The sequence below is a fragment of the Microtus oregoni genome, unplaced genomic scaffold, assembly GCF_018167655.1.
Source record: "Microtus oregoni isolate MIOR12 unplaced genomic scaffold, Mior012 000028F_ref0000031, whole genome shotgun sequence".
Classification (NCBI taxonomy): Eukaryota; Metazoa; Chordata; class Mammalia; order Rodentia; family Cricetidae; genus Microtus; species Microtus oregoni.
Window position 1 is genome coordinate 32,721,501 of NW_024543087.1, and position 24,226 is coordinate 32,745,726.

Sequence of the window (24,226 nt, forward strand, 5' to 3'; positions counted from 1 at the left end):
CAGTGATGGAGCGTGAGTGACAGCTCCAGGATCCCGAGGTTGAGCACTGTATGGTCTGGATGGCCTCACTCAGTAGCTCTTCTGGGGCTACAGACAGATTCAGGAGTGTGGGTGTGCCCTTTGTTTAACCTGTTTCCTAATTGTGGGTATCTGCTCATCAGTTCAGAGGAAAAAATGCTGAGTCACCTCCAGTGAGAGGGTACCTCCTGTTTTGTTTTCTGAAAACGGTCTGAGGGAAAAGAGCTGAGTACTGCCCCTTGGGTAGCCTGCTTCCTTGCTGTCCCCAGCCTTCTTTAAGTACCCAGACCCTCCACCTTAGCCCACCTTTCACCACTGAAAAAGGCTGGGTGCTGTGCAGGCAGCATGTGAACTGTAGGCTCAGGAGAGATTTGATGGGCCATTCCAAACCCTTCTCTCAACTTCTAAAGCCCACTTGCTCGTCGAGATTACAGTGAGTATTGAGTACATAGTTACTGTGTTATTTGAATAACTTTAAATTATATTTATTTGTTTGGGAAAGTGTGGCACAGTGTGTTGCACAATAAAGATTTGGATTCTGCCAAGAACGCACTCACCCCGAGTGTGGCTAAAAGTACTTGAGCTGAAAGAGACTTCACTTTGAAGCCAGTCTCATTTCCCCTTTACCCAAGCCTTGGCAGTTGTGGCAGCACTCCAGAGCTGTCCCTCAGCGGCAGGGGTTTGCGACCGCCTGGAAACAAACTCTGGTGGGGGGAGCAGAGGACGTGAAGTTAGTTATTGAAACTGCCTTTCTTCCTGCACAGGCTGAGTTTGGGTCTTCTCTGCTCTCATTTCTCCTTTCGGGGTTGGCTTGAAGAACGAGAGCGGCAGACAGGGCTCCAGTTGCGCCTCAGCTCGCTGCTGCACACGCCATTCTTCAAGAAAGAACAGGAGCACAGTTTGAAGCTGTGGCCAATGGCAAGGAGATTTTTTACCTCCTGAAACATGTAGGAGAGTAGGAACAAGGAGTTCTGGCCTGGAGAATGTCACAGAATGTTGGGGCAGGATCACAGGTGCAGGGACTGTGCAGGGGTAGGGAAAGCATTTGTGAGACTTCCTTTTCTTCCAGAGCAACTATTTTGAAATCATTTTCTGTACAGTTCTGGAGTGTTATGAAGCCAGAGTTGACCATGACAGCAGCGTGATCATTAGGTTCCCCTGGGGATTGACAGAGCTCCAGCATGTCCAGAGCCAGGCACCAGGAGAGATTAAGCTTGAGTAACATGCAACATGCTTACCCTGTGTACTTCCATCTGGTCTCAGTCCTTCAGGTGTTAGACAGGTGTAGTCACCAGGTTTTAGGGTAAAGCTGTGTGTGTGTGTGTGTGTGTGTGTGTGTGTGTGTGTGTGTGTGTATAAAGTGATACCTTCACATCTTTTCCCAGCAGTATGATAACCTACATGTACTTTATAATTTCTTTGTGTTCTTCTAAATTTTTAAATTACTTTAGTGAAATTCAAATAAAAGGGGTAAATCATGCTTTTAAAAACACAAATATTAAGGGACTCGGGTGGCTCAATGAAAAAATGCTTGCAGCTCACGCATGAGGACCTGATTTGGGATCCTTAGTCCCCTTGTAAAAACCACTCATTGGGTCCACATCTGTCACCCCAGTACTGGGGAAGAGCTCCAGAAAGCTTGGGGCCAGCCAGTCTAGGTAAAATAGTGAGTTCCAGCTCAGGAGACTTGTGTCAGAAATAAAGTGGGAAGGCTGGTGAGAGGGCCAAGCCAGGAAAAGTGTTCACCACCAAGCCTGCTTACCTGAGGTCTGGAAAACTGTCCTCCTCTGCACATGTACTGTGGTGCACATGCCTGCCCCGGAAATACATAGCTTATTATGAGGATGAATATTTTGTGTACATGTATGCCTGTGTGCCACATGCATGCCCAGTGCCCATGGAGACCAGAAGAGGGATTTATATCTCCTGGAACTGCAGTTATGGGCAGTTGTGAGGTACCATGTGAGTGCTTGCTGGGAATTGAACCCAGGTCCTCCGGAAAAACAGCCAGTGTTCTTATCTACCGTGCTATCTCTCTAGCTCAAAACTAAAGCAAAATTAAATAAAGAAGTAGAGAGCAATAGGGAGAGATACTTGATACTGGCGTTTGGCCTCCACATGCATGCACAGGAAAACACAACTGCACAACACACACCAAAACTAAAATATTGAGACATAGCTGCTTTGTGCAAGAGTGTCATCCGTCTAGCTCAAACTGGAGATGGAATCAGCTTTCGCTTCCCGCCTGTAGTCTGCCTGGGGCAACACCGGTGGTGCACAGGTTGTCCTTGTTGAGCAGCCATATTGCAGTGTGGTTTACCTGTAGTCTCACTTATTTTAGGAGTATGGGCTGGCACATGTTAAAAATCACACCTCAGAATTTATAGTTGCATGTCAGGGCACAAGCCCACAATCCTAGCTTGTTGGGGGCAGAGGCAAGCAAACCTCAGTAAGTTTGAAGCCAGCATGGTCTATCTATCCAGTTCTGTGCCAGGTGGGGCTGTACAGTGAGACCCTGTCTCAGATGGCGGTTGTAGGAGGGAAAAAGTGTGTTTCCTCATGAGCCCTCCCCTAACCATGGCCGTGAGCAACCTGCAAGCTGCTTTCTTTCACTGTAGCTGTCCTTCTTAAGAATTTAAAATAAGTGAACTCTTTCGGGCCATTATAGCCTGTTAACATTCGTTTACTTGACATCACCCTTCAAAGTGACTGTGGTTCACATTCCCACCAACACTACAAGGCCACTCCCGGTTGCCGCACATCCTCCTGAACACTGGGAATTACTGTTGCTCTTAACTTTAGCTGTTGTGGGTGTGACCCTTTTTAAACTAGTATATGATAACTTTTTTATCATGTACTTTTTTAAATGCTTTTTTAAAAATATTTTTTAGATTATTTTGTGTGTGTGTGTTGCCTACATGTATGTTTGTGTGCCATATGCATGCCTAGTGCCTGTGGAGGCCAAAAGTGGTTGTATGCCCTGGAACTAAGAGTTGAGCTGCCTTGTGTGTGTTGGAAACCAAACCAGGGTCATCTACAGGAGCAACAAGTGCCCTTAACCACTGGTGTTTTCTTTTTCAGCACTTACTAGCCATTCTTAGGCAGAGGCTCCTTGGCTAAGGATGGGTTACATTGTAGGGTTATGTCCTAGTAAGCCTAACAGTTGAAAATGCCGAAAGGCAAGCATGCATTTTATACACCTAGCCCAGCAAACACTGTGGCGTTGCTGCACGTATTCTGTAGAGTACCTGTTGTGCATGTATTCTGTTGTGCACGTATTCTGTAGAGTACCTGTTGTGCATGTATTCTGTTGTGCACGTATTCTGTAGAGTACCTGTTGTGCATGTATTCTGTTGTGCACGTATTCTGTAGAGTACCTGTTGTGCATGTATTCTGTTGTGCACGTATTCTGTAGAGTACCTGTTGTGCATGTATTCTGTTGTGCACGTATTCTGTAGAGTACCTGTTGTGCACCCTTGAACTCGTGCTGCTCACTGGAAGCCACTCCCGGCTGGCTCGAGAGTGTCTTACTGCATATCACTAGCCCAGGAAAATCCCTCTGCAAAGTGTGGTTCGCATGTGTATTGCTTTGGAACCATCATTAAGTTTTAAAGAAAATCTTAAGTTTAACTTTACAAGTTAGGAAACTGCCTGTATTTTTCTTTTCTCTTTTTCAATTTGCTTTTCTCGACTCTTGATCATTTTTAAATTGAATTGTTTATCCATCTTTTTTTTTAAATATTTATTTATTTAGTATACAATGTTCTGTCTGTTTGCCTACAGACCAGAAGAGGGCGCCAGATCTCATTACAGATGGTTGTGAGCCACCATGTGGTTGCTGGGAATTGAACTCAGGACCTTTGGAAGAGCAGGCAATGCTCTTAACCACTGAACCATCTCTCCAGCCCCTTGTTTATCCATCTTATTGGGCTTTAAGAGTTCTTAAATGTTCTGAATATGAGCCTTTTGTCAGGTATATATTGACAAATACTTTTCAAAGGGGAAAAGTTTTAATAAACTTGATTTTTCTCCTTTTATCTTTTAGATTGTGCTTTCTGAGTGCTCTTTAGAAAATCTGCCCCATCTGGGATTACAGAGATGGCTTAGTCAGGAAATAAACTTGACCCAAGTTTGGACCCCCAGTCCCGTGTAAAAACCAGATGTTACCTGTAGTCCCAGCACTGGGGAGCTGGGGGTGGGCAGATCTCTGGAGTTTGTTGGCTAGCCTAGCCAAATGGGTGAGCCTCAGGTTCAGAGAGAAACTCTGCCTCAAAAAATGAACTGGAAAGTGATTGAGAAAGACAACTGGAGTTGACCTTTGGCCTACACATGCACGCTTGCATACATACAAAGATATATGTGCACATGCATACAGAAAAGAAAAAACACGTTTATATGTGTGAAAAGTACTTTTCTCCTTTTATTAAGTTTTGTGTTTAGTTTTTTATATTTAGATCCTTTAGGGGACTTTTTTATTAGGTTTGGGGGGTGGGGTGTTTTTGTTTTTGTTTTGAGACAGAATCTCACTATATAGCTCAGACTGACCTGGAACTTAGGATCCTTCTGCCTCAGTCTCCAAAGTGAGCCACAACAACCTGTCTGTCATATATTTTGAATTAATTTGTATGTGTGGTATGAGGTAAGGTTCAAGTTTCCTATATATAACCACTTTTTATAACCACATTTTCCTCCTTGAACTTTTTTACATCCGTGTTGAAGGTCAGCTCACCATAAGTGTAAGGAGTGGCTAACATAAATAAAGCCGTGTGTGCTTTAGTGTCTCCCTGTATTTGTGCACAGGAATTTCATTTAGGAAATGCTACCATCTTTAGAAAGGCAGTTCTCATAAAAATATATTTGTTGGTGAAAGTATAAAATCCAGTGTGAAGCTCCACGATTTGAGAATAGCTAATCTAACTGTACAGAAATTCAATGAGATGGATAGACTTGGATCTGGTTAATTTTGATGTGTGACTTTTAAGTAAAGGGGTTTTGTTGTTGTTATTGTTGTTTTGAGAAAGAAAGAAAGAAAGAAAGACTCTTTTCCAGTCTCTCTTGCTTTCCATGATACTAGATCAGTGTGTACTTCCTAGCAATGTGTATTTTCTTGTTTTCTATATTCTCAAAAACATTCGGTATTATCGAATCTTCATTTTTAGAAATCTTATATACAGTTGTATTTGTTTTGTCTTTTCTTGTTTTTAAAATAGAAATTCAATGTCATCTTTCCGTCCTGGGAGAGGACATAGTGAGAGTCGCAGAACCGTGTTTTACACCAATGAAGAGTGGGAACTTTTAGACCCACCTCCTAAGGACCTAGAGGAGTCCCTGATACAGGAGGAGAGGAAGAAGCAAATGCCTGAGGGGAGCAAAGGTAGAGAATGCACCTGTGCTCTGTTGCTCTCTGTGCTACCATTTGTCACCTCTGGGGATGTAACAGACACTTGGCTGCCAGAGTTCCTGGAAGCATGAAGTGTTATGGCCAGGGGTGGGGGCAGTCATTCCTAAAGGTTTGTAAAGTGCTACAAGGAATAAATGTCCATCCAGCCCGGTGACTGCAAACCTTTTCCAGGAGATAGAATAGCTGTCATGTTTCTGTGCATCACAGAAATGCTGACTGAAGAAACTTTGTATTGATTAAGCCAGGTATTATGTCATATACCTGTAGTTCTAAGACCTGGGAGACTGATGCAGGAGGATTGCACATTTGAGGGCAGCCTGGGCCATGTAGCAAGACTCTGTCTCAGAAACACACACACACAGCACCTTTATTTTCAGACATTTGAGATGTACTCAAAAGGAACAAAACATAGTATCATAGATTCTGAAGAACTGGTTAAATTAGTCTTAGTCCCACTACTGTAGCAAATGCCTGAGGTAAAGTATGTAGAGGGAAAGGTTTATTTTGGCTCACAGTTGCAGAGATCTTAGTCTATGACCAATTGAACCCATCATTTTGGGCCTAAGGAGGTGCATCATCATAGGGACATGTGGTCAAGAAACAGAAAAGCTAGAAGGGCTGGAGTACCACTGTCTGGAAGACTTCCCGGTAAACCCCAGTTTTCATCACTAAGAAGACTTGGGAAGACATGCTAGTCTGAACAGTCCCCAAGTCAGAAGCGTGCGCCTCTGTTTTTCATGAAACCAGGCACAGCAGGTATCCAGTGCTACCGAGGTGCCTGATGCTGTTGCCCCTCCCAGTCTCTGCCTGACCTACTGCAGGGCCACTGTGTGCTTCTAACAGCGCAGGTGCCTTTGTCTCTCATACCCTCAAATAATCAAAACTCCGCGGTGCTTTTGTGTCTCCTGTTTGCATTCCTCAGGATGCATTTGAAGTCATTCATAAAAACATTTATTTGGATCATTTAATATGTAAAATCACACTTTAAAAATGTATCTATCCTTTTTAAAAACATTCCTTTTGTTTTTGGTTTTAGCCAAAAACAAATGAGTAAAAGAAGCCAAGAATTTCCTAGTGTACCTCATCTTTCTGTAAAGTGCCCAGTAGTAGTCTTCTGTAAAGAGTGGTCTGAAGCTCCGCTGGCTTTACCTCTAGAATGAGGTGGGACAAAGTGACATCCGCCGCTCTGCTTTCTTCATAGGCTGATGAGTCCACAGCCCCTCAGAGGGCAGTCTGTAAGGATACCAGAAGAAGGTTGGACTTGCTCAAAAACTTTTTTTTTAACATAGGAGTCACTAGTTCGGGATTCCCCTTCGAGTTGGGGCGGCACCCTTACAAAGGAAAGCGCCCCTTGAGAGACATAATTGGGTCATACAAAAATCGCCACAGCAGCGGTGATCCTCTGATCGAGGGAACGTCACCGGGTGGTGGAAGCCTCGCTAAGCCCGTCTCTGAGATGCAGCTGCAGATTCAAAGCCAGCAGGAGGAGCTGGAGCAGCTCAAGAAGGACCTGTCCAGTCAGAAGGTAACTGTCTCTTGAGTTTTGTGTCCCTTCACCTGACCTCCCCAGGGGCCTTTCCCTGATGCATGCTGCTGCAGCCTCCATCCTGTGCCCTGAGCTATGCCCATCGTTAATTCAAGACCCCAGACTATGTGGAGGGAAAGGAAGGTTGCAGGGTGCTGCTGTCTGCACCACACCCAGTTCCTCAGCCTAGAGATCTGAAGTTTCTACGTCCTGTCAGACAGTATAACTTTTCTAAGCTGGTCAGACATTCTACCTAATTGCTGGACAGTTCAGTGATTCTTAGAGCCTGGATTTCCCCACACACACACCCTGTTTTATCTTATTTTTAATTATGTGTGTGGGTATGTGAATGCAGGCACCCTTGGAGATCCAAAAAGGGTGTCAAATCCAGTGAGCCTCCCAATGTTGGTTCTGGGAGCCAAGCTCAGAACCTCTGCAAGAACATCATATGCTCTTAACTGCTAAGTCATCTTTCTAACTACCCCCCCCACACACACACACACGTCTATTTATTTTTGAGACAGCATCTCACGGTGTAGGCTATGGAACAATTGATCCTCCTCCAGCACAGGAATTACAGGCATGTGCCACCCGACGGTACTTCACAGATCCCTTAGTACTGATAAATATGTGCCAGGAACCATTGCTAATTACAGCCAGCACGTCCATTATTTCCAGCTTCCTATTATTGTTCTCTTCAGACCGTATTTGTGGACTAAATTTCTTTCCTCTCTATTTTTGAGATCTTTCAAGAGGAAGTTTGGTATTAAAATGTTTCCAACAAAGTTTGTTTCCTCATTTCCTCAAATTCCAGTGGTTACTTATGTAACATGGTTATGATTCCTGTTTTTCTCCCTGACTCTCATACCCTTCATCTCATCATCTTGGTTCCTAGGAGCTTATTCGGCTGCTCCAGCAGACAGTCCGGTCATCCCAATATGACAAGTATTTTACGAGCCACCAAATCAGCCAGGGGGTCCCCAGGGACACTCTGGAGCTTCTCCACCAAAAGGACGAGCAGATCCTGGGCCTCAGCGGCCAGCTGGAGAGGTACGGCCTGGAGAAGGAGAGTCTCCAGCAGGAAGTGAGGACGCTGAAGAGCAAGGTGGGCGAGCTCAACGAGCGCCTGGGGATGCTGATGGAGACCATCCAGGCCAAGGACGAGGTCATCATCAAGCTCAGCGAGTGTGAGGGCAGCGTGACTTCGCCCACCCTGGGGCCCAGCTCTCCTTTGGCCACCCCAGCCAGCAGAGACCAGCTGGAGCTGGACAGGCTAAAAGTAAGGGCAGGGTGTGGGCTTGCTTTTTGGACAGAGATCCTAAACTTCGTTAGCTCCATCAGTTTTGATCCTTAGAGGTACTATTGTCAGTGAGCTAGTCTGGTAAGGGAGCAGAGCTGGGGGTGGGGCACAGAAACAGGCTTTGCAGTCAATTTAAAAAACTCCTTGGAAGCCCTTCCAGCACTGTTGCCATTGCTGCTATTGCCTGCCTGGAACCCTTTCAGCTCCTCCTGTCCCTGACTTAGGAGTAGCTGAAACACCCCTCCCCTCTTATTTATTCCCCTCTCAAGACTTCAGTGCACCCTGGAACATGTGGAGGTTGTCAGTTTCCTCTTCTGTTACATGAATGCAAACACAGACTTAATTTGCACAGCTTCCCACAGGCCTGGGCAGGAATATTGTCCCAGTAGTCAGAGTAGGGCCAGCTGGGAAAGTGGGGAAAGGAGCCTGCTCGGACAAGGGTCAGTGCCTAACATGAAAAGTCCTGCTCTTGGAAGGGAGGACAGAGCTGTCTTCCCAGTGCCACCTTCTGAGATGGCCCAGGATGAGAGGCTGGCTCCTGAACAGAAGGGAACTGGGGTGATAAGCAGCAGTTGAAGGAGGGGGAGTACTCCCCCTTTGGAAAGCAGAGCAGCCTACATCGTATACCTGTTGAGAATCCTGCAGGTCCAGAGCAGAGAGCTGAACAGTTCGGGCGCTTATGAGGAAGGCTGTAGAGAAGACCAGCACATCTTTGCTGTCAGCAGCTCCTGAGACTCTGCTGGAGAAGTTTTAGGTAGACAAACATCCCCTGGGACAAGGAGCATTAGATAGATCTGACTCCAGCAGACCCCCAGTAGGTCTGTGACTCCTAGCCCATGTTTCCACACAGCCATTGTCTTCTTGCAAAAAAAAACTGACTCTGGGTGTTTGAGTTTCAAATGGAGTTTCTCCTTGAAGGGCCAGGTGTGTTACTGTTGAGATAGTTAGAGAGTGTGAGTGGCATGGCTTCCAGCGCCTTCCATTGGCCAGCAGTGAGCTGAGCAAGTGCTGGACAGGCTGGGGACTTCCGAGTTAGGAACACTGAGACAGCGGCAGCGTGTGGATGGTCTGTTTTAGTGACAACTCCCTTCGGATACTCGAAAGACCAACATGGTTTATTTTTGGTGTGTGTATGTGCACAGATGCACATGTATTTGCAGGTCCACATGCCCAGGGGCGCTCACATGTAGAGGCTACATGTTGATATTCTCCCTCCATACCTCCCCACCTTCTTTTTTTGAGACAAAGTCTGAACCAGTTGGTCTGGAAGCCCCAGCAATCCTCTTTCTCCATGCTCACTGCACTAGGGTTATAGAAGCACCATCACACCGGCTTTTATGTGGTGTCAGAAACCCAAATATAGGTCCTCCTGCATGTGCAGCAGACACTTGACTGGCTAAGCCCTGGCCACAGCTCCCAACAGGATTATTAATGAGGAACCAAAACACTTCTTATTATATCAACTATAAAACAGCCTTTATTATTTTATTTTTATATTTATAAGACAAAGTTTGATACTGTCGCTCAGACTGACCCAGAACTCACTGTAGCCCAGGTTTGCCTCAAACTCAAGTTATTTTTGTCTCCATGTCCAGGGTGCTGAAATTACCAGGTGTGAGCTGCTGTGCTTGGCTGTTTTTAGTTTCTGTTTCATTTTTCTTTTTACAAGCAGTCTTAGTGTTTCCTGTAGAAGTCAGTTTTGTTTATATGCTCAACCGTAAATGTTTTGTTCCTTCCTACACATCCCCACAGTAGTGATGATACACTTAGTGTCTACATTTGTAATGTGGGTTTTCCAGACGGTGTTTTTTGTTCTTGGCAGAAGAGAAGTATATGGCACACGTTTTCCCAGGGAGCTAAGCGAGGGTGTTAGAATGGGCCACGTAGCTGCTATAACCACCGAACCTTTGAGACTCTTAACTTACCTCATCCAACATGGACTGTCTCTCCTGTGTCCTTTTGTAGCTGGGGTGACTTTTGATGAGTCATAAGGATCTTTTTCCTCAACATTTCTCAACAGCTTTAAAGCTGTGGCTCCAGAGTCTACACGGTGAGGCTTAGTGGGGAAGCTTCTTAGCAGGCAGAGACAGCCTGCCTAGGTCAGGACCTCACGTTGCTGGCCTTGGCTCTGCCTGAGCCTGTACTACAGTGAGATGCAGCGCTCCCAGAAGAGTGTAGGCGGCTTGCTCAGAGCTCAGTCATCCTTCCACAGTGAACTCTGACTCTGGCAGTGACCTCAGGTCTAGGCCTCATCTGTCAAACAGTGCTACCCCTGGGGTGTTACGAGGGCTGAAGGAAGTGGTCCACATCTGGACCGGACACCTTGCTGAGTGTTTACTGCCAGATGTTATTGTTATATCAACATTCTCAACAAAGTATTCTGATGGTAAATAGTGAGAATTTACTGAGACTGGAGCACAAATTTTATACTAAAGACAAACTACACAGCCAGCAGAGACCAAATACCTGTCATTTAGTCTTTCTCCTCACAGTTCAGTATCTTTAGCTTCTTTCCAACCAACCTCCTGTTAACTGACCTGCCTTTAATGATGTGTTTATTCATTGTTTCCAAATACAGTATTTTTAAGATGCCAGGAGAGAGGAGAAAATGTCATCATTTGAGCTAGAAAAGGACACATTAACCTTTGGGGCCTGACATTTTCACTTACGTACTTGGGTTGCTGGGGCGACGTCAGTACTGTGCAAGGGTTGGGTTGCAGGTGAGGAGGCTCAAGCACTCAGCCTGGCCCTCCGAGCTTAGAAACTGACTTCCCAGCACAGCATTCAGCGAATGCATAGCCTCCCTGGCCTGGGTCTGTCTGGGAAATAATGTCAAGAATGGCTCCTGGGGCTCGAGAGGTCTAAGTGAGATCAAGAAGCTCATGTGCCTTGCCCAGAGTTCTGTGACCCATAGCACGTGTTCCATGAGTGCCAGCAAATCAGGGGCACCAGGGGCACCTTTCCAGTTCCTCTGCATCTCATAGAACAGTCTATCGGGAGACTGGGGGGGTGGGGGGTGGAGGACTGTTTAGAAATGGTCAGGGGCAGATGAGGCTGTGGTTGCAAAAGATGGAATTTATAAGTAGTCTTTTGAAACCACAGTCTTCAAGATGCTGCTGATTCATCTTTATTTAGAAGCTTCCTTAGTTTACCATGAGGAACATCTAAAGGAATCAGTAAACCTTACTTCCAGAGACTGCGTGAGAACTCTTCCCTGCCCACCCACAGCTGCACTTCAAGTGGAGCAGGGCAAACAAACCTTGTGACCATGGAAGGCAGAAGCTAGGCCAGAACTCTGACTTCATACTCATACATAGATACATCCAGGACAACCAAGGATCTATAGTAGAGAGACCTTGTCTTTACAAAACAACCTTGTCTCCAACTAGCTATGTTCTCTCAAATACAAAATAAATGTCACAGAAGTGAACAGGTGGGCACCCACTAGAGGGCCCGTTTTGTTCTTGTAATTTGTGGAGTTGGTTGTGCTGGAAAGGAGAGCTTTACCACTGAGCTCCACCTCTGCCCTGTTGTGCTTTTCCTTCAGCTCTTCCCCAGCTTTGAAACTTTGCAATGTTCTCCAGAGTCCCTGATGCTTTGTAGATTGTAGCATTTATCATTACATGCCGTTCTTAATTAAGGGCTTTTCTGCATTTTTATAGCCATTTTAAAATAGAAGCTATATGAGTAAAAACAAGAACCTACAAAGAATATGTTCAATTTCTCTGGTTGAAAGGAATGTTAAATTTTTCTTTTTCTTTTCTTTTTTTTTTTTTTTTTTTTTTTTTTTGGATTTTCGAGGCAGGGTTTCTCCGTAGCTTTTTTGGTTAAATTTTGCTTTTTTTTTTTTTTTCTCATCACCAACTTAATGGGTATAAATGAATTTAGAAAATACATCCTGCTTATTTCTCCTGAAATCTCTACTGCTGAGTAAATGTTTTGTTCATCTGCTTCATTGCAACAGCAGTTCCCACCTCCTTCTGCTCAGCAATGACTGGAACATTCATCAGAACACAGCTTCAGACTTCTTCAGTTCTCTTTTAGAACTTGCTCTCACTTAGCAGGACTCGGATATGCTAATTAGGTAGGATAATTAACCAACATGCAATCCTCATGAACTGATAAATATTTTCCCCCTACAGGATAGTCTGCAAGGGTACAAAACCCAAAATAAATTTCTAAATAAGGAAATTTTGGAACTCTCCGCTCTACGAAGAAATGCGGAAAGGAGAGAGAGGGATCTGATGGCAAAGGTAAGTCAGGATAGACACATTTTACCACTTGGTGAGAGAGAGAAAACTTGTAACGGGAGGAGGGGACTGCTTGTTGTCCCAGCTGCCTGGCTATCTTATACCCGAAATAATCACACAGAAACTGTATTCATTTAAACACCGCTGGCCCATTATCTCTAACTTCTTATTGGCTAATTCTTACATTTTAATTTAACCCATTTCTGTTAATCTGTGTATCACCATGTGACTGTGGCTTACTAACAAGATTCTAACCAGCATCTGTCTCAGGCAGGAGATCCATGGCATCTGCCACTCTGTCCTTCTTCCCAGCATTCAGTTCTGTCTACTCTGCCTACCTAAGTTTTGTCCTATCAACTAGGCCAAAGCAGTTTCTTTATTCATTATCCAATGAAAGCAACACAAACAGAATGAACTCCTACACCAGAAACTGTATTTAAGTGGATGTGCTTTAGAACCTACCTAGCCACCACATTGGGAAAAACATGGCTACTGGCGTCAAAATAAATGTTAAGTGTGTCCAGTACATTTTCGTTGTGGATAACAAAGAAATACTCTCACATGTGCACATGTGATCTTCATACATTTTTAAGGAATTTTCTAAGGTGAAAATGAAGTGCAATTTGGGGTTCTCCCAAATTAAGATTGTCCAGCTTTTCATTTATGCTGTTGAGATTTAGTTTCACATCTGTGGAGCAGGAATGGTGAGAATATTACCATCTCCATAGATCCAGCAGAGCGGCGGCAGAGGGCTTTCCAGCTGTGTGCTGGTGAGGTACAAGCACCTGACTCTTCTCCACAGCTGTGGTGTGTGTGCTATCTTTTCAACAGCCTTCTGAGCACATTTCTAAACCGTATTCCTGCATATTTGCCAGGGTGAAGTTGATTTTTCTGATCAGGTAGCAAATGGGAACTAGTCCTGCCTGGACATGATGTCCTAAAAAAGTTGGTATACATGGGGTAGGGGGATTCATGGCCCACGTAACCAACTAGGATTAGACTTGACCTCAGTAACTGGCACACGATGAGTTTTGTTGCTCACTCTAACCATGTTGAAGACTGGTACCCGTGCTTGTCGGCACTCCCTCTGCGTCAAAACCCTTAGGAAGAAGAGGGCTGCCGTAGCAGGCTATTCTAGCCCTAAGAAGGTCTGTGGCATGACTAGCCTTCCACCTGTGCTGTAGTCTGCAGCGGGCTCACGTCCTCATCTACTGGGCATGCTGGCTTGAGCTCATTGTTGGCCAAGTTACCCAAAGCTTGCTTTTCCTGTGTTTTTCTCTGGGTGGGGGTAACACCTTACCTAACCTTATTTTCTCTGCAGTATTCTAGTCTGGAAGCCAAGCTCTGCCAGGTAGAAAGTAAGTACTTGATACTGCTTCAAGAAATGAAGACACCAGTTTGCTCAGAAGAACAGGGGCCTACCAGGGATGTCATAGCCCAGTTGTTGGAGGATGCTCTGCAGGTTGAGAGCCAAGAACAGCCAGAGCAAGCGTTCATTAAGCCTCATCTGGTCAGGTAAATGTGTTTGATTCTGTCGGGAAGTCCACCGCTTTCTAAAGTTCCCTCTCCGCAGCAGTAGACACTCACGGGGCACTTACACTGTGTCTGATCTGATGCCTGTGACAGCTGCTGTCAGGCCAGTGAGACATATATCATCATTCTCCCTCAGAGATAAGTGGTAGAGCTGAAATCAGTCCACATCTGTTTATTCCAAAACCATGTCAAAGAGGCCACACCTCCGATACATACCTTCTTCTGCCGGGGCCAGTTTTCTGAGGAATGGGAACCTTTTCCTGACACACATGCATCCCATCCGAGGGGAACCGAAAGCAAAGGGCCAGTGAAGGGAAGCAGTTTTCCCTGTATGGGGAGGCCGTTTCTACAACGACTGAGCGGCCCAAGACCCACATAGGATCTGAAACAAACCATGGACCCACCCTAAGATGCACTAAGACACATACATGTAAAATACTGCACTGTTTTTGCAGGGGTGAGGGTCATAGAACCTAGAAGTATATGACAGATCTTGGATTAAAAGCTCATATACAGTATATTTTCTGACAAGTCTCAGAGTGTTGGGACTAGGAAGCTGCAGACTCACCTGGTGTACCCTCCCTTCTGCCTCTGTCACTCAGACACAGCACTGTCTCTGGGCCTTGCTCAGTGGTCTCCTCACTGCCTTTCCTCCAGCCTGAGATGAAGCCCTTTGATATGCCTGACCCTCCCCAAGCTAACAGAACCTACCAGCATTGACTGCTATTCAAATGACAGAAGTAAACTTTAAGAATATGAGCAGCACCATTGTTACAGCACACTTTTCTGTACCAGTGTGCCGGGCACAGGAACTGCTAAGTGTATTAATTGTATTAAATGCTCAGTGCAGGTGGGCTTTGCCTCACTTTATGAGGTGACTGAGTTAGGAGGTGGAATAGCATATCCTAGTGATACCCTGTGATACATGGATGAAACCCTAGCCCAGGCAGCCAGAACCTCACATTCAAGGCTGCTTCCTCCACATCACATGTGGTTATGTCGTTCATAGTTGTTAGTGACCTCCGGGAACTGTTCTGAAGGTGTGTTGCGTTCTTCCCGTGTGCATTTAGGAGTTTTTTCCATCCTTCCCTGCTTTGAGGAACTACACTAGATAAACAGACCACAGAGGCATTATTGCTTCCCTTCATGAAGGGCACTTAATTAAGACCTTTTTAGTTTCCGTAGTTACAGACACCATGGTCTATGTTCTGTGTGCCCAGCAAGAGTATATCCAGAACAGAGAAAAGGAACGCGATTCCTAATGTGGAAGAAGTGCACACCTTCAACTGCACTAGATTTGATTTCCAAAGTTCCTAAGCATTCTGTCAGAAACTTTGTACTAGATTCTGATACTGCCACAACTAATCACAGACTCAGCAGCAACATTGCTGTCATAAAGTTCATGGGTCAGAAGGTAACATAAGGTCTTACTGATTGAAATTACAATTTAATCAAGGACTGGCTCCTTTTGGATCTTCTGGGGAACAGTTCATTTCCATCATTAAAAATGTTAGTAGATACGGTTCCTGGTAGATATAAAACGAGCCCTGCATTCCATGGCTCATCGCCCCTTCCTTCTTTAAAGTGTCAGCGGCTGACCCAGTTCCTGCAAAGGTACCCGTCCCTCCTGCCTCTTCTGTTCTTTTCCTCTGATCTGTTCTTCAGCTTTCCCTTTTTCTCTTTGAAGGGTTCATGTGGCTATTGGGTCTTTTCTCTTTGAAGGGTTCATGTGGCTATTGGGTCTCTTGGTAGCCCAGACAATGTCCTTGTCTTAATTCTGTAACATGAGGACCATCTGCCACCATCTTCTCCTTGAATGTTTTCACAGATTTCAGGAGTAGGATGTTGACATCTGTGGGACCATATTCTGTCCGCCAAAGCCTTAATTAATATTCATACCCAACATCTTACAAGTATACCCTCTTCGTGTCTTTTCACCTTTGAAAATGATGCCTTGTGGGTAGGTATGGTAGCACACACCTGTGATCCCAGCTACTTGGAAAGCTGAGACAGGAGGAGCACTTGAGTCTAGGCTGGCAAACATCACAAGATACTTTTTTTATTAAAACAAAACCTTTTGAAGCATGAAGTTGTTCCGGGTGTATGTACATTGACATAGCCACATAATTGGGCCTCCTTTTTTTCATTTTCTTTGGTCCTTTATCTGAGACGGTGTCTTTGTAGCTACACTCAGACTTGTCTTCAACTTAGAATCCTCCCTCTCCAGCCTCCTGAACACTGAGATCAGCCGTGTACGCCCCTCTGCCCCACTTAGGTCAGTCTTGCTTGGTGATAGTGCTTGTATTTCCTTCCAGTTTGATCTGCTTTTATGGGTTTTATCTGGTTTTATGGGAGTTTTAACCCATCTGACAGTGATTTCTTTCTCTGTATGAATGGAGAGTTGATCTCATTAGACCTTTTCTGTGCAGAGGCCCGTTGTCCTGGCCCTGCTTATCCAGACGCTTGTGTGCTTGATGGGCTGAAATGTCTCCTGTTTCAGTGCACTGTTTGCCAAGACCATGACGTTCCTACTGTCCCTCTTGTTATTTGTCCACAGTGAGTTTGATATCTACGGGTTTAGGACTGTCCCTGATGACGACGAGGAAGAGAAGTTGGTCGCCAAGGTCCGAGCATTGGACCTGAAGACTCTGTACCTCACAGAAAATCAGGAAGTTTCCACTGGGGTCAAGTGGGAAAACTATTTTGCAAGCACAATGAACAGGGAGATGGTATGTTCTCCGGAGCTGAAGAACCTGATCCGAGCAGGCATTCCACACGAGCACCGCTCCAAGGTATGGAAGTGGTGTGTTGACCGCCACACCAGGAAATTCAAGGACAGCATGGAGCCCGGCTACTTCCAGAGCTTGCTCCAGAAGGCACTGGAGAAACAGAATCCGGCCTCCAAGCAGATCGAGCTGGACCTGCTGCGGACTCTGCCCAACAATAAACATTACTCCAGTCCCACATCAGAGGGCATCCAGAAGCTGCGCAGTGTCCTGCTCGCCTTCTCCTGGCGAAATCCAGATATTGGCTACTGCCAAGGCCTCAACAGGTGGGTGTCAGACTACTCTCTCCTGTGGTTTAGAAAACCTCCAGGCACCAGGCACTACCTGGCAGCTCCCTCTCCTTCCAGCTAAGAAAAGCCTGTATTCTGTGGGGAAAGGATCCCGGGATGACAGCAGGTTTTCATGTTGCAGTACCTCCAGCTCTGTAGCAGGCTTTCTTGACGACGGTCTTTGAATTGCCAGCCCACAGATAATGACCCGGAGACTTAATATTAATTATGAAACTTTAGCGTTTAGCTTAGGCTTGTCTCCAACTAACTCTTATAACTCAAATTAACCTGTTTCTATTAATCTATGTTCTGCCATGTGGCTCGCGTTACTCTGTTCTGTACTGTATGTCCAGCTTCTTCAGAGTCTCATTGGCATCTCTCTGGTATAATCCACGTGCCTAGATTCCTCCTCCTCTTCCTTTCTCTCCCTGGAAGTGTTGCCTCTCTCTCCTGCCTAGCTATTGGTCACTCAGTTTTGTATCACACCAAGCATAGCAATATATCTTCACACAGTGTACAGATATCCCACAACACAGTTCTAGAGTAACTCAGGCAGGTTCTGCTTTGGAAAGTCTAAGGAGTAAAAAGCTGCCTGGGATGTGGCTCAGTGATATTATGTGTCCTTGGCCTAAGTGAGACCCTGGTTCAGTCCCAGCGCCAGGATTGGTAAGCACAGAAGTCATGTGATGAGCATCTTGGAGTCTCATTTCTTTTTTCTTCTTTGCTTTTCTCTTCACACTTCAGTTTTAATCATAAAAATATGCATTATTTGATAATTGACGGAGTAGAAGCTTGTGTCATTTGTGCAGGATCCTGGATGGCTTTTTCTGCTAATTAGAACTCAGCTCTTAAAGGGCGTAAACTTGCTTGCCTTTTTTTTTTTTCAATTAGATTTTTTTTCTTACCAATTTTACTCGTGTACGTAGTCCATCCCGACTGCTGTCATTCAGTACTCTCCCGCCCCCTCCATCCCCGTTTCCTCCTTCCGCCCCACAGATCTCTCTCACATTCATCTCTGTTTGTTTTGCTTTGTAGCCATTGAGTAGAACCTCTTACAGGTCTTGACTGTTTTCCGCGTTTCCATAAGCACAGAACACAGAGGACCTCTCACCTTTTAGTGGTGATCCAGGCTGTCACCCTGAGCTGCATGTTGGGCCAGGACAAGGCTTTGTGGGTACCAAGGTCTGCTGCCCACCAAACTCCCCCTCAGCACCAGGCCCTGGGTGCTGGGACAGCGTCTTCCGACGTGTCTCGTCTTACCCTGTGTCGTCTCTCTGCTGTCTGCTGTCACTGCAGTTTGTGTTCCCTTCCAAGCTCGTCAGAAAGATAAACTGCACACGTAACACTCCTTTAATGCCAGCACTTGGGAGGCAGAAGTAGATCCCTGTGAGTTTGAGGCTAGCCTGGTCTATATACTAAGCTCTAGGCCAGTAAAGGCTACATAGTGAGACCCTGCCTCAAATGGGAGGGAGAAAAGAATGAGAATGAAGATCTTTGTGTGTGCTTGAGAAGTTCTCCCCTAAGCAGTGCATGTGCTTGAGTTTTGGATGCTGGTGTTTAGTCTGGCGGCTCAGAGGCTTCTTTGCCCCTGACCTCCTGGTAAGCTGTCTGAGTCTGCATGTGAGTATTATGGGAGGGGAGGTGTAAAGCTGGACTACCACTCACTCAAACCCTAGCTGAAACCCAGTGGCTACCAGGAACCCATGACTTCAGTCAACAGGACAGGGTACTTCTCTCTGCCCTTAGGAGGTTAGAGACACCTCAGCTTCTCTTAGTCTCCATTTCAAAATTAAAACCTGCCTAAAGCAGCCCTGGTTTTACTTAAAGCCACAGCTCACACCACACTGAGTCTGAAACCCCTGAGGCCAGGGCCCCACGGAAGACTTACGGTGCTTTCCTGGAACCAGTTCTGTGATCCTCAGTGAACTGGGAGCACTGGCGCGCCCCCACCCCGCCTTGTTAAAGCTCTGAGTCTTAATTGGTGGGTGGGGGTAGTTTTTTTCCTTGGAACTCTTGGTACGTGCTCCTGGCTCCTGAGAACCTAGTACTTCAGTGTGAGAACCCTAGCTCGTGCCCAACTTGTGCTAACCGTGCTCAGCCTCAGCTAAGTGCTGTCCTGACAGTTCTGTTGGGACTTGCAGATGGCTCCTGGAGTCCCGGGGGCTGGGCCTGGCTGGCTGTGTTTGCGCGGTGGGAACTTTTCTCTGTAACTGTCCTCCAGCTCTCGCCTCCCCACTCTCCATCCCAGTGCCGCCCACTCAGGTCCTGTTTTTTAATTTGAGATTTGCTGATTTCTTTCAGTTTTATCAAAGAAAAAGAAAAGATCAAATTCTGAACAAGGGTATTTTTCCTGTGAGTGACACATTTAAACTTTGTTTGGGACAGAAGTTACTGGATTTCAGCTTAGTGGAGAGGGACTTTTCCTCACTTCTGCCTCTTTCTGGTATAGCCTTATCCCCCACCCTTGTTTTGTGGTGTGGGGATTGGATCCCAGGCCTGAGGCATGCCAGGCCAGTGCTCTGCCACTGAACTGCATCCCCAGCACCCTCTCCTCGTACACACTTTTATTTGAAATTTTGAGACAGGGTCTTGCCGACTTGCCCAGACATGACCCTCAGCTTGTGATTCCCCCTGCTCTAGCCTGCTCAGAAACTTGGATCAGTCATGTTTTATCAGCAGCCTCTTGATTATGACAGTGGACAAATGGGCGGAGCCAGGTTTCCATTATGAGTGGCACAGCAGTTGGTGTGTGGGGAGCTCCTTCCTGCCCATGTGCACACCTCCTGCAGCTCCAAGGGCCCCTTTTAGGGATTCTGTGCCATGCCTTCCTCCCTCCAGAGAGCTGGATAGTGGGTGAAATCAGAGTCTTAGTCTACCTCATACTCTGTTACATTCACATTATTTTTTAAAAATAAAAGGACTAATCAAAACATTTTAAGCAGTGAACTCAAAGAATTAGCTGCTTTAGCAGAATATTAGACTGAAACATGTTTTGTTTGTGGATCTGACCTTTAATGGCTGAGCCATCTCTTCAGCCCAAGTGAAGCATTTTTTACACAAGGCTGATGGATCACAGGGAGGCGATTTCATTGGGAAATAATTTCAACTTTGAACAAAATCCAAATGACAGAATCAGAGGAAATGTGGCTTTTCTCTTCAAGTTTTAGAGGGTCCATCACTTACACAGAAATCCTCATTTATCCTTCATTAGAGAAGTAGAAATCGCACTGGCCCTTAGAGAAAACGGCTTGGGCAGACATCTTGATGAAGGCAGAAACAGGAGCCCGCACTGACCTTGTCCCTGTCTGCCCATAGGTTGGTGGCAGTGGCCCTCCTTTACCTGGAACAGGAAGATGCTTTCTGGTGTCTTGTTACCATCGTGGAAGTCTTCATGCCTCGAGACTATTACACAAAGACTCTGTTGGGGTCCCAGGTACTTCTAAATACTATGCCTTGGTCACTGGCTTCTAGGACTCCAGTTGTCGTCTGACCCAAGTCAACCCTGTGGGGGCGATCTGAGTGGATAGGTCAGCTCCTTCCACTCTCTGATCACCTCAGAGAGACCGCCCTCCCTGGCAGTCTGTCATAGACCAAAGATATGGGGGCAGGAGAGATGCTGGTATGTTTAATCAGTTCTTCCAGAACGCAGGGACCAGGCTGGAGGAGATGTGGGGGGCGAAGGACTGCTGAGGAAGCTGGAGGAGCCTTAACTGTTAAAGGTGCCCTACCCTGCCATACCCTAGTTTAAAGAGCTGCAGTAGGATTGTCAGTGACCTCCCCCATCAGAGGATCTGGTACGCGTTCCCTTCACACCTGGATGATGACATCAGAGACCAGAGGAGGGTGACATGGCCTGAAAGAGGCCAGATCATCTGTCTCCACCTGGTCTTGCCTTGGGCACTTCTCTGGGGACCAGGACTACCCTAGTGCCCCCCAATGTCTCTGCTGTCCTGGCCGTTTTCTCTGTTTCCTGGCTACCTTGTTCTCCGGCTCTTCCTGTCTCAACCATAGCTATTGCTGCTCCACAGCTGCCTCTCCAGGTTCACGCAAGCCTGGCATACCTGTTGACACAGCCCGTCCTTGCTTTCCTTCAAGAACACATCCCTGCATCTAGAAGTCGCAGCATACACCCTCCCTTTTACACTGCCATCCTGCATTCCCAGGGCAGTTATAGGGGTGCTTCAGTTCACGCCACCCCATGATGGCTGTTACCCAGCTAGATTAACTCTTGCCTGCCTGCTCATTCTCCTCATTCTCCAGCTAATCAGTGGTACCATCCAGACCACACCTCTGTTATCTTAGGATGTCCAGCACCATCCAAAGATATGTATTCAGTGAGCCTGACCTTATTACTACCAGTTTCACTGTCAAGTCATACCATGTAGCAACCTTATTGTCCCCCATTAGGCTCAGGAGAAAAGGAAAGTCAAAGACATTGAACTAGGTAGGCCAGTTAATTCCCTTGGGCCAACAAGCTTGATGATCTAAGTTTAATCTCTAGAACCTACATGGTGAAAGGAGAGAACAAATTCCTTCATGTTCTCATTTCCATACCATGTACATGTACACACCCCCAAAAAATGAATATTTAAAATAAAAAAATAAATGGATAAATAGAAACAAAAAAGGTGCAGTTGCTGTGGGACTGAGCTGAGGGCTGGACTTGGTCCTTGTAGCCCCACCCACACCTAAGCTTATGCGCTCCTTCCACATTGCCACTGGAAGTTGGTGAGAAGCTGAGCTCCGACCTTCCCACAGCTGCAAGTCCAGGTCCCTGTCCCAGATGCACTGATGTCATGGACACTAGAGAAGCTTGCCTGTTCGCCTTGCAGTCCCTTCGCCTGCTGATTACCTGTGAGCTGTTTCCCTCAACATGAGTTTGTGAACTAGGACGTGGACAAGGGGATGAGGCAGTAGTATCAGTCAGGTGGGGTTTTAAAAATGAGCGGCTAGTGCTTGTGTAATCAGAGCACCTGAAAACAGCCCTGTCAGCTCAAATTTAGAGCCTCAGGTGCCCCAGTGTTTTGAAATAGAAAAGATGAAGCGTTGCTGTCCCTACCACTCTGGGTGGGGTGTCCTCAGATGCTTTTTTCCCTGATATCGGTGCCTTTTCTTCTCTCAGATGTCCCCAACTATTATGTTCAGGCTGCTCTTCAAGTGAGTGTGCCGTCAGTGCCAGTGCTGGCCAGAGCCCCAAGCCCGCTGCCCGCTGCTGCTGTGACCCCACTGCTGGCCAGGTTTCCCTTTCTTGCCGTCCTTGAAATGCATGTTGTGTGCCAGGACCTCACCAGGCACTGCAGACACCGATGAATGACATACTTATCCCATGTCCTCCAGTGTTCAGTGGAGGAAGGCTAAAACAGAGGCCTCAGCAAGCACTTCCTGGCAGCCTGCTTGATGCCCAGCCCTCTGCCAACCCCTGGACAGCCTCAAGAAGGCACAGTCTGCCATCCTGTTGGAAGCAGAGATGTGTACACTTCTCTTCCCTCCCGCTTCAGTGTCAGATGGCTGTCCTGCACTTACAGACATCTTCAGCTGACCCCCACCCAGACAGAACAAATCCTGTGTCATCACTTGGTCTCATACTCAGATGCCCATCAGTCTTGTTACTTTCCAGCTTCTTCCATGCCAGGGTCTAGAAGTGCTGGCAAATTTGTCATTGTTTGATTGTTGAAGGATAAAGTGTGTGATCTGACTGTCAAGAATGGTGCTCCTGGGGCAGGGGAGCAATGCTTCCTGCTGAATGTACATCAGCCCCAGCTTGACCTCTTAGGCAACTTGTGGGAGTGTGGGATAGTTTGGCAGTTTTTGAAATGGTTTTGAGAATATTGATGTTTGACAGGGCAGGCAGACATGGGTGAAAGGTGAGGTGGGCTCTACAGCTTTTTATGTGCACTTTTTTTTTTTATTATTCCAGAAAATTAGGTTCATTTTAGCAGTTTATACCTTTGATTTTGATGCTGATGTTCTTTCTACCCACCCTGCCATGTTAAGCGTGTTCATTGCATGGATGTGGATAGTCACGGTGTATTTCTTGTTCAGTGACTCACCTTTTCTCATGCACCCATCTAAGACTGCCTGTATTCAGCTGAGATGTTGAGTATGGGAGCTGTTTTTAGGCTACAGACTGCTCCTTTCTCCCCGTCCCCTGAGGAGAGTGCCATGTAGGGCCCTGCAGCTTTTGTGCTCAGCTGCCCCGGACCACAGAGCAGCCTGGCTCTGTGTGTTCCCATGAACATCTGAAACAGCTGTGTTGTTGTATGTCCCCATGAGTTCCACGCTCTGTTCTCAGGTGGAGCAGCTGTTCTGGTTTGCAGAGCCCAGATCTTTCTCACCTCTGTTCCCTCTCCAGGTAGATCAGCGCGTGTTCAGAGACCTCATGAGTGAGAAGCTGCCTCGGTTGCACACCCACTTTGAACAGTACAAAGTGGACTACACCCTCATCACCTTCAACTGGTTCCTGGTGGTATTTGTGGACAGTGTTGTCAGCGATGTCCTTTTTAAAATATGGGACTCTTTCCTTTATGAGGGACCAAAGGTGAGTGTACTCTCTCCAGTTATATATGCTTGACCATGTCATCAATGGCTGGTTCACCTGGAACTTAGGAAGTTACCACAGCCCCAAAGTTCCCAGTGTGATTGCTCCTGCAAGCCTTGGGAAACAGCAGTTACTGCTCATCCATCAAAAACCTCAGTGTGAAGCTGAGCACAGTCACTCGTAGGGACATCCTGTCTCAGAATAACTAGCAAAACGCTCGGTAGTTCAGTGCTCCAGCACTAGCTTTGCTCATATGAGGCCTCTGGGTTCAGTCCATCTTCCTCTCACCCCACACACCACTCCACAATACACCAAACATAGATAAATAAAAGGCTGATGGGACAGCACAACAACCTCACAGCCTGAGTGTAATTCCTGGAATTACGTGGTGGCAGGAGAGAGCCAGCTTCTACAAGTTTTCCTCTGACCTCTAGACACAAGCATGTGCCCACACACATAAACACACACCAAATAAATAAATAATTTTGATTAAGTAAAAATAAAAGCAAAACATAACTAAGGATATATAGTAGGAAAGCAATCTCTTTCCCTATTTTCTGTTGTTTTCTTCTCAATTTTTGTATTCTCGTCTGTGTTTCTTAAGCC

The 24,226-nt window shown here is 46.2% G+C and overlaps 1 protein-coding gene across 1 annotated transcript in view; it reads left to right on the forward strand.

The window, feature by feature from the left end:
* Positions 1-24,226, forward strand: part of Tbc1d2b (TBC1 domain family member 2B) — a 68,050-nt gene that overhangs the window by 36,735 nt on the left and 7,089 nt on the right. Inside the window, exons 4-11 of the mRNA XM_041677272.1 lie at positions 5,229-5,392; positions 6,709-6,944; positions 7,840-8,223; positions 12,387-12,497; positions 13,816-14,009; positions 16,585-17,079; positions 20,398-20,515; positions 23,435-23,620. Of these exons, the coding sequence (XP_041533206.1) occupies positions 5,229-5,392; positions 6,709-6,944; positions 7,840-8,223; positions 12,387-12,497; positions 13,816-14,009; positions 16,585-17,079; positions 20,398-20,515; positions 23,435-23,620 (1,888 nt within the window). The remainder of the gene's footprint in view (positions 1-5,228; positions 5,393-6,708; positions 6,945-7,839; positions 8,224-12,386; positions 12,498-13,815; positions 14,010-16,584; positions 17,080-20,397; positions 20,516-23,434; positions 23,621-24,226) is intronic.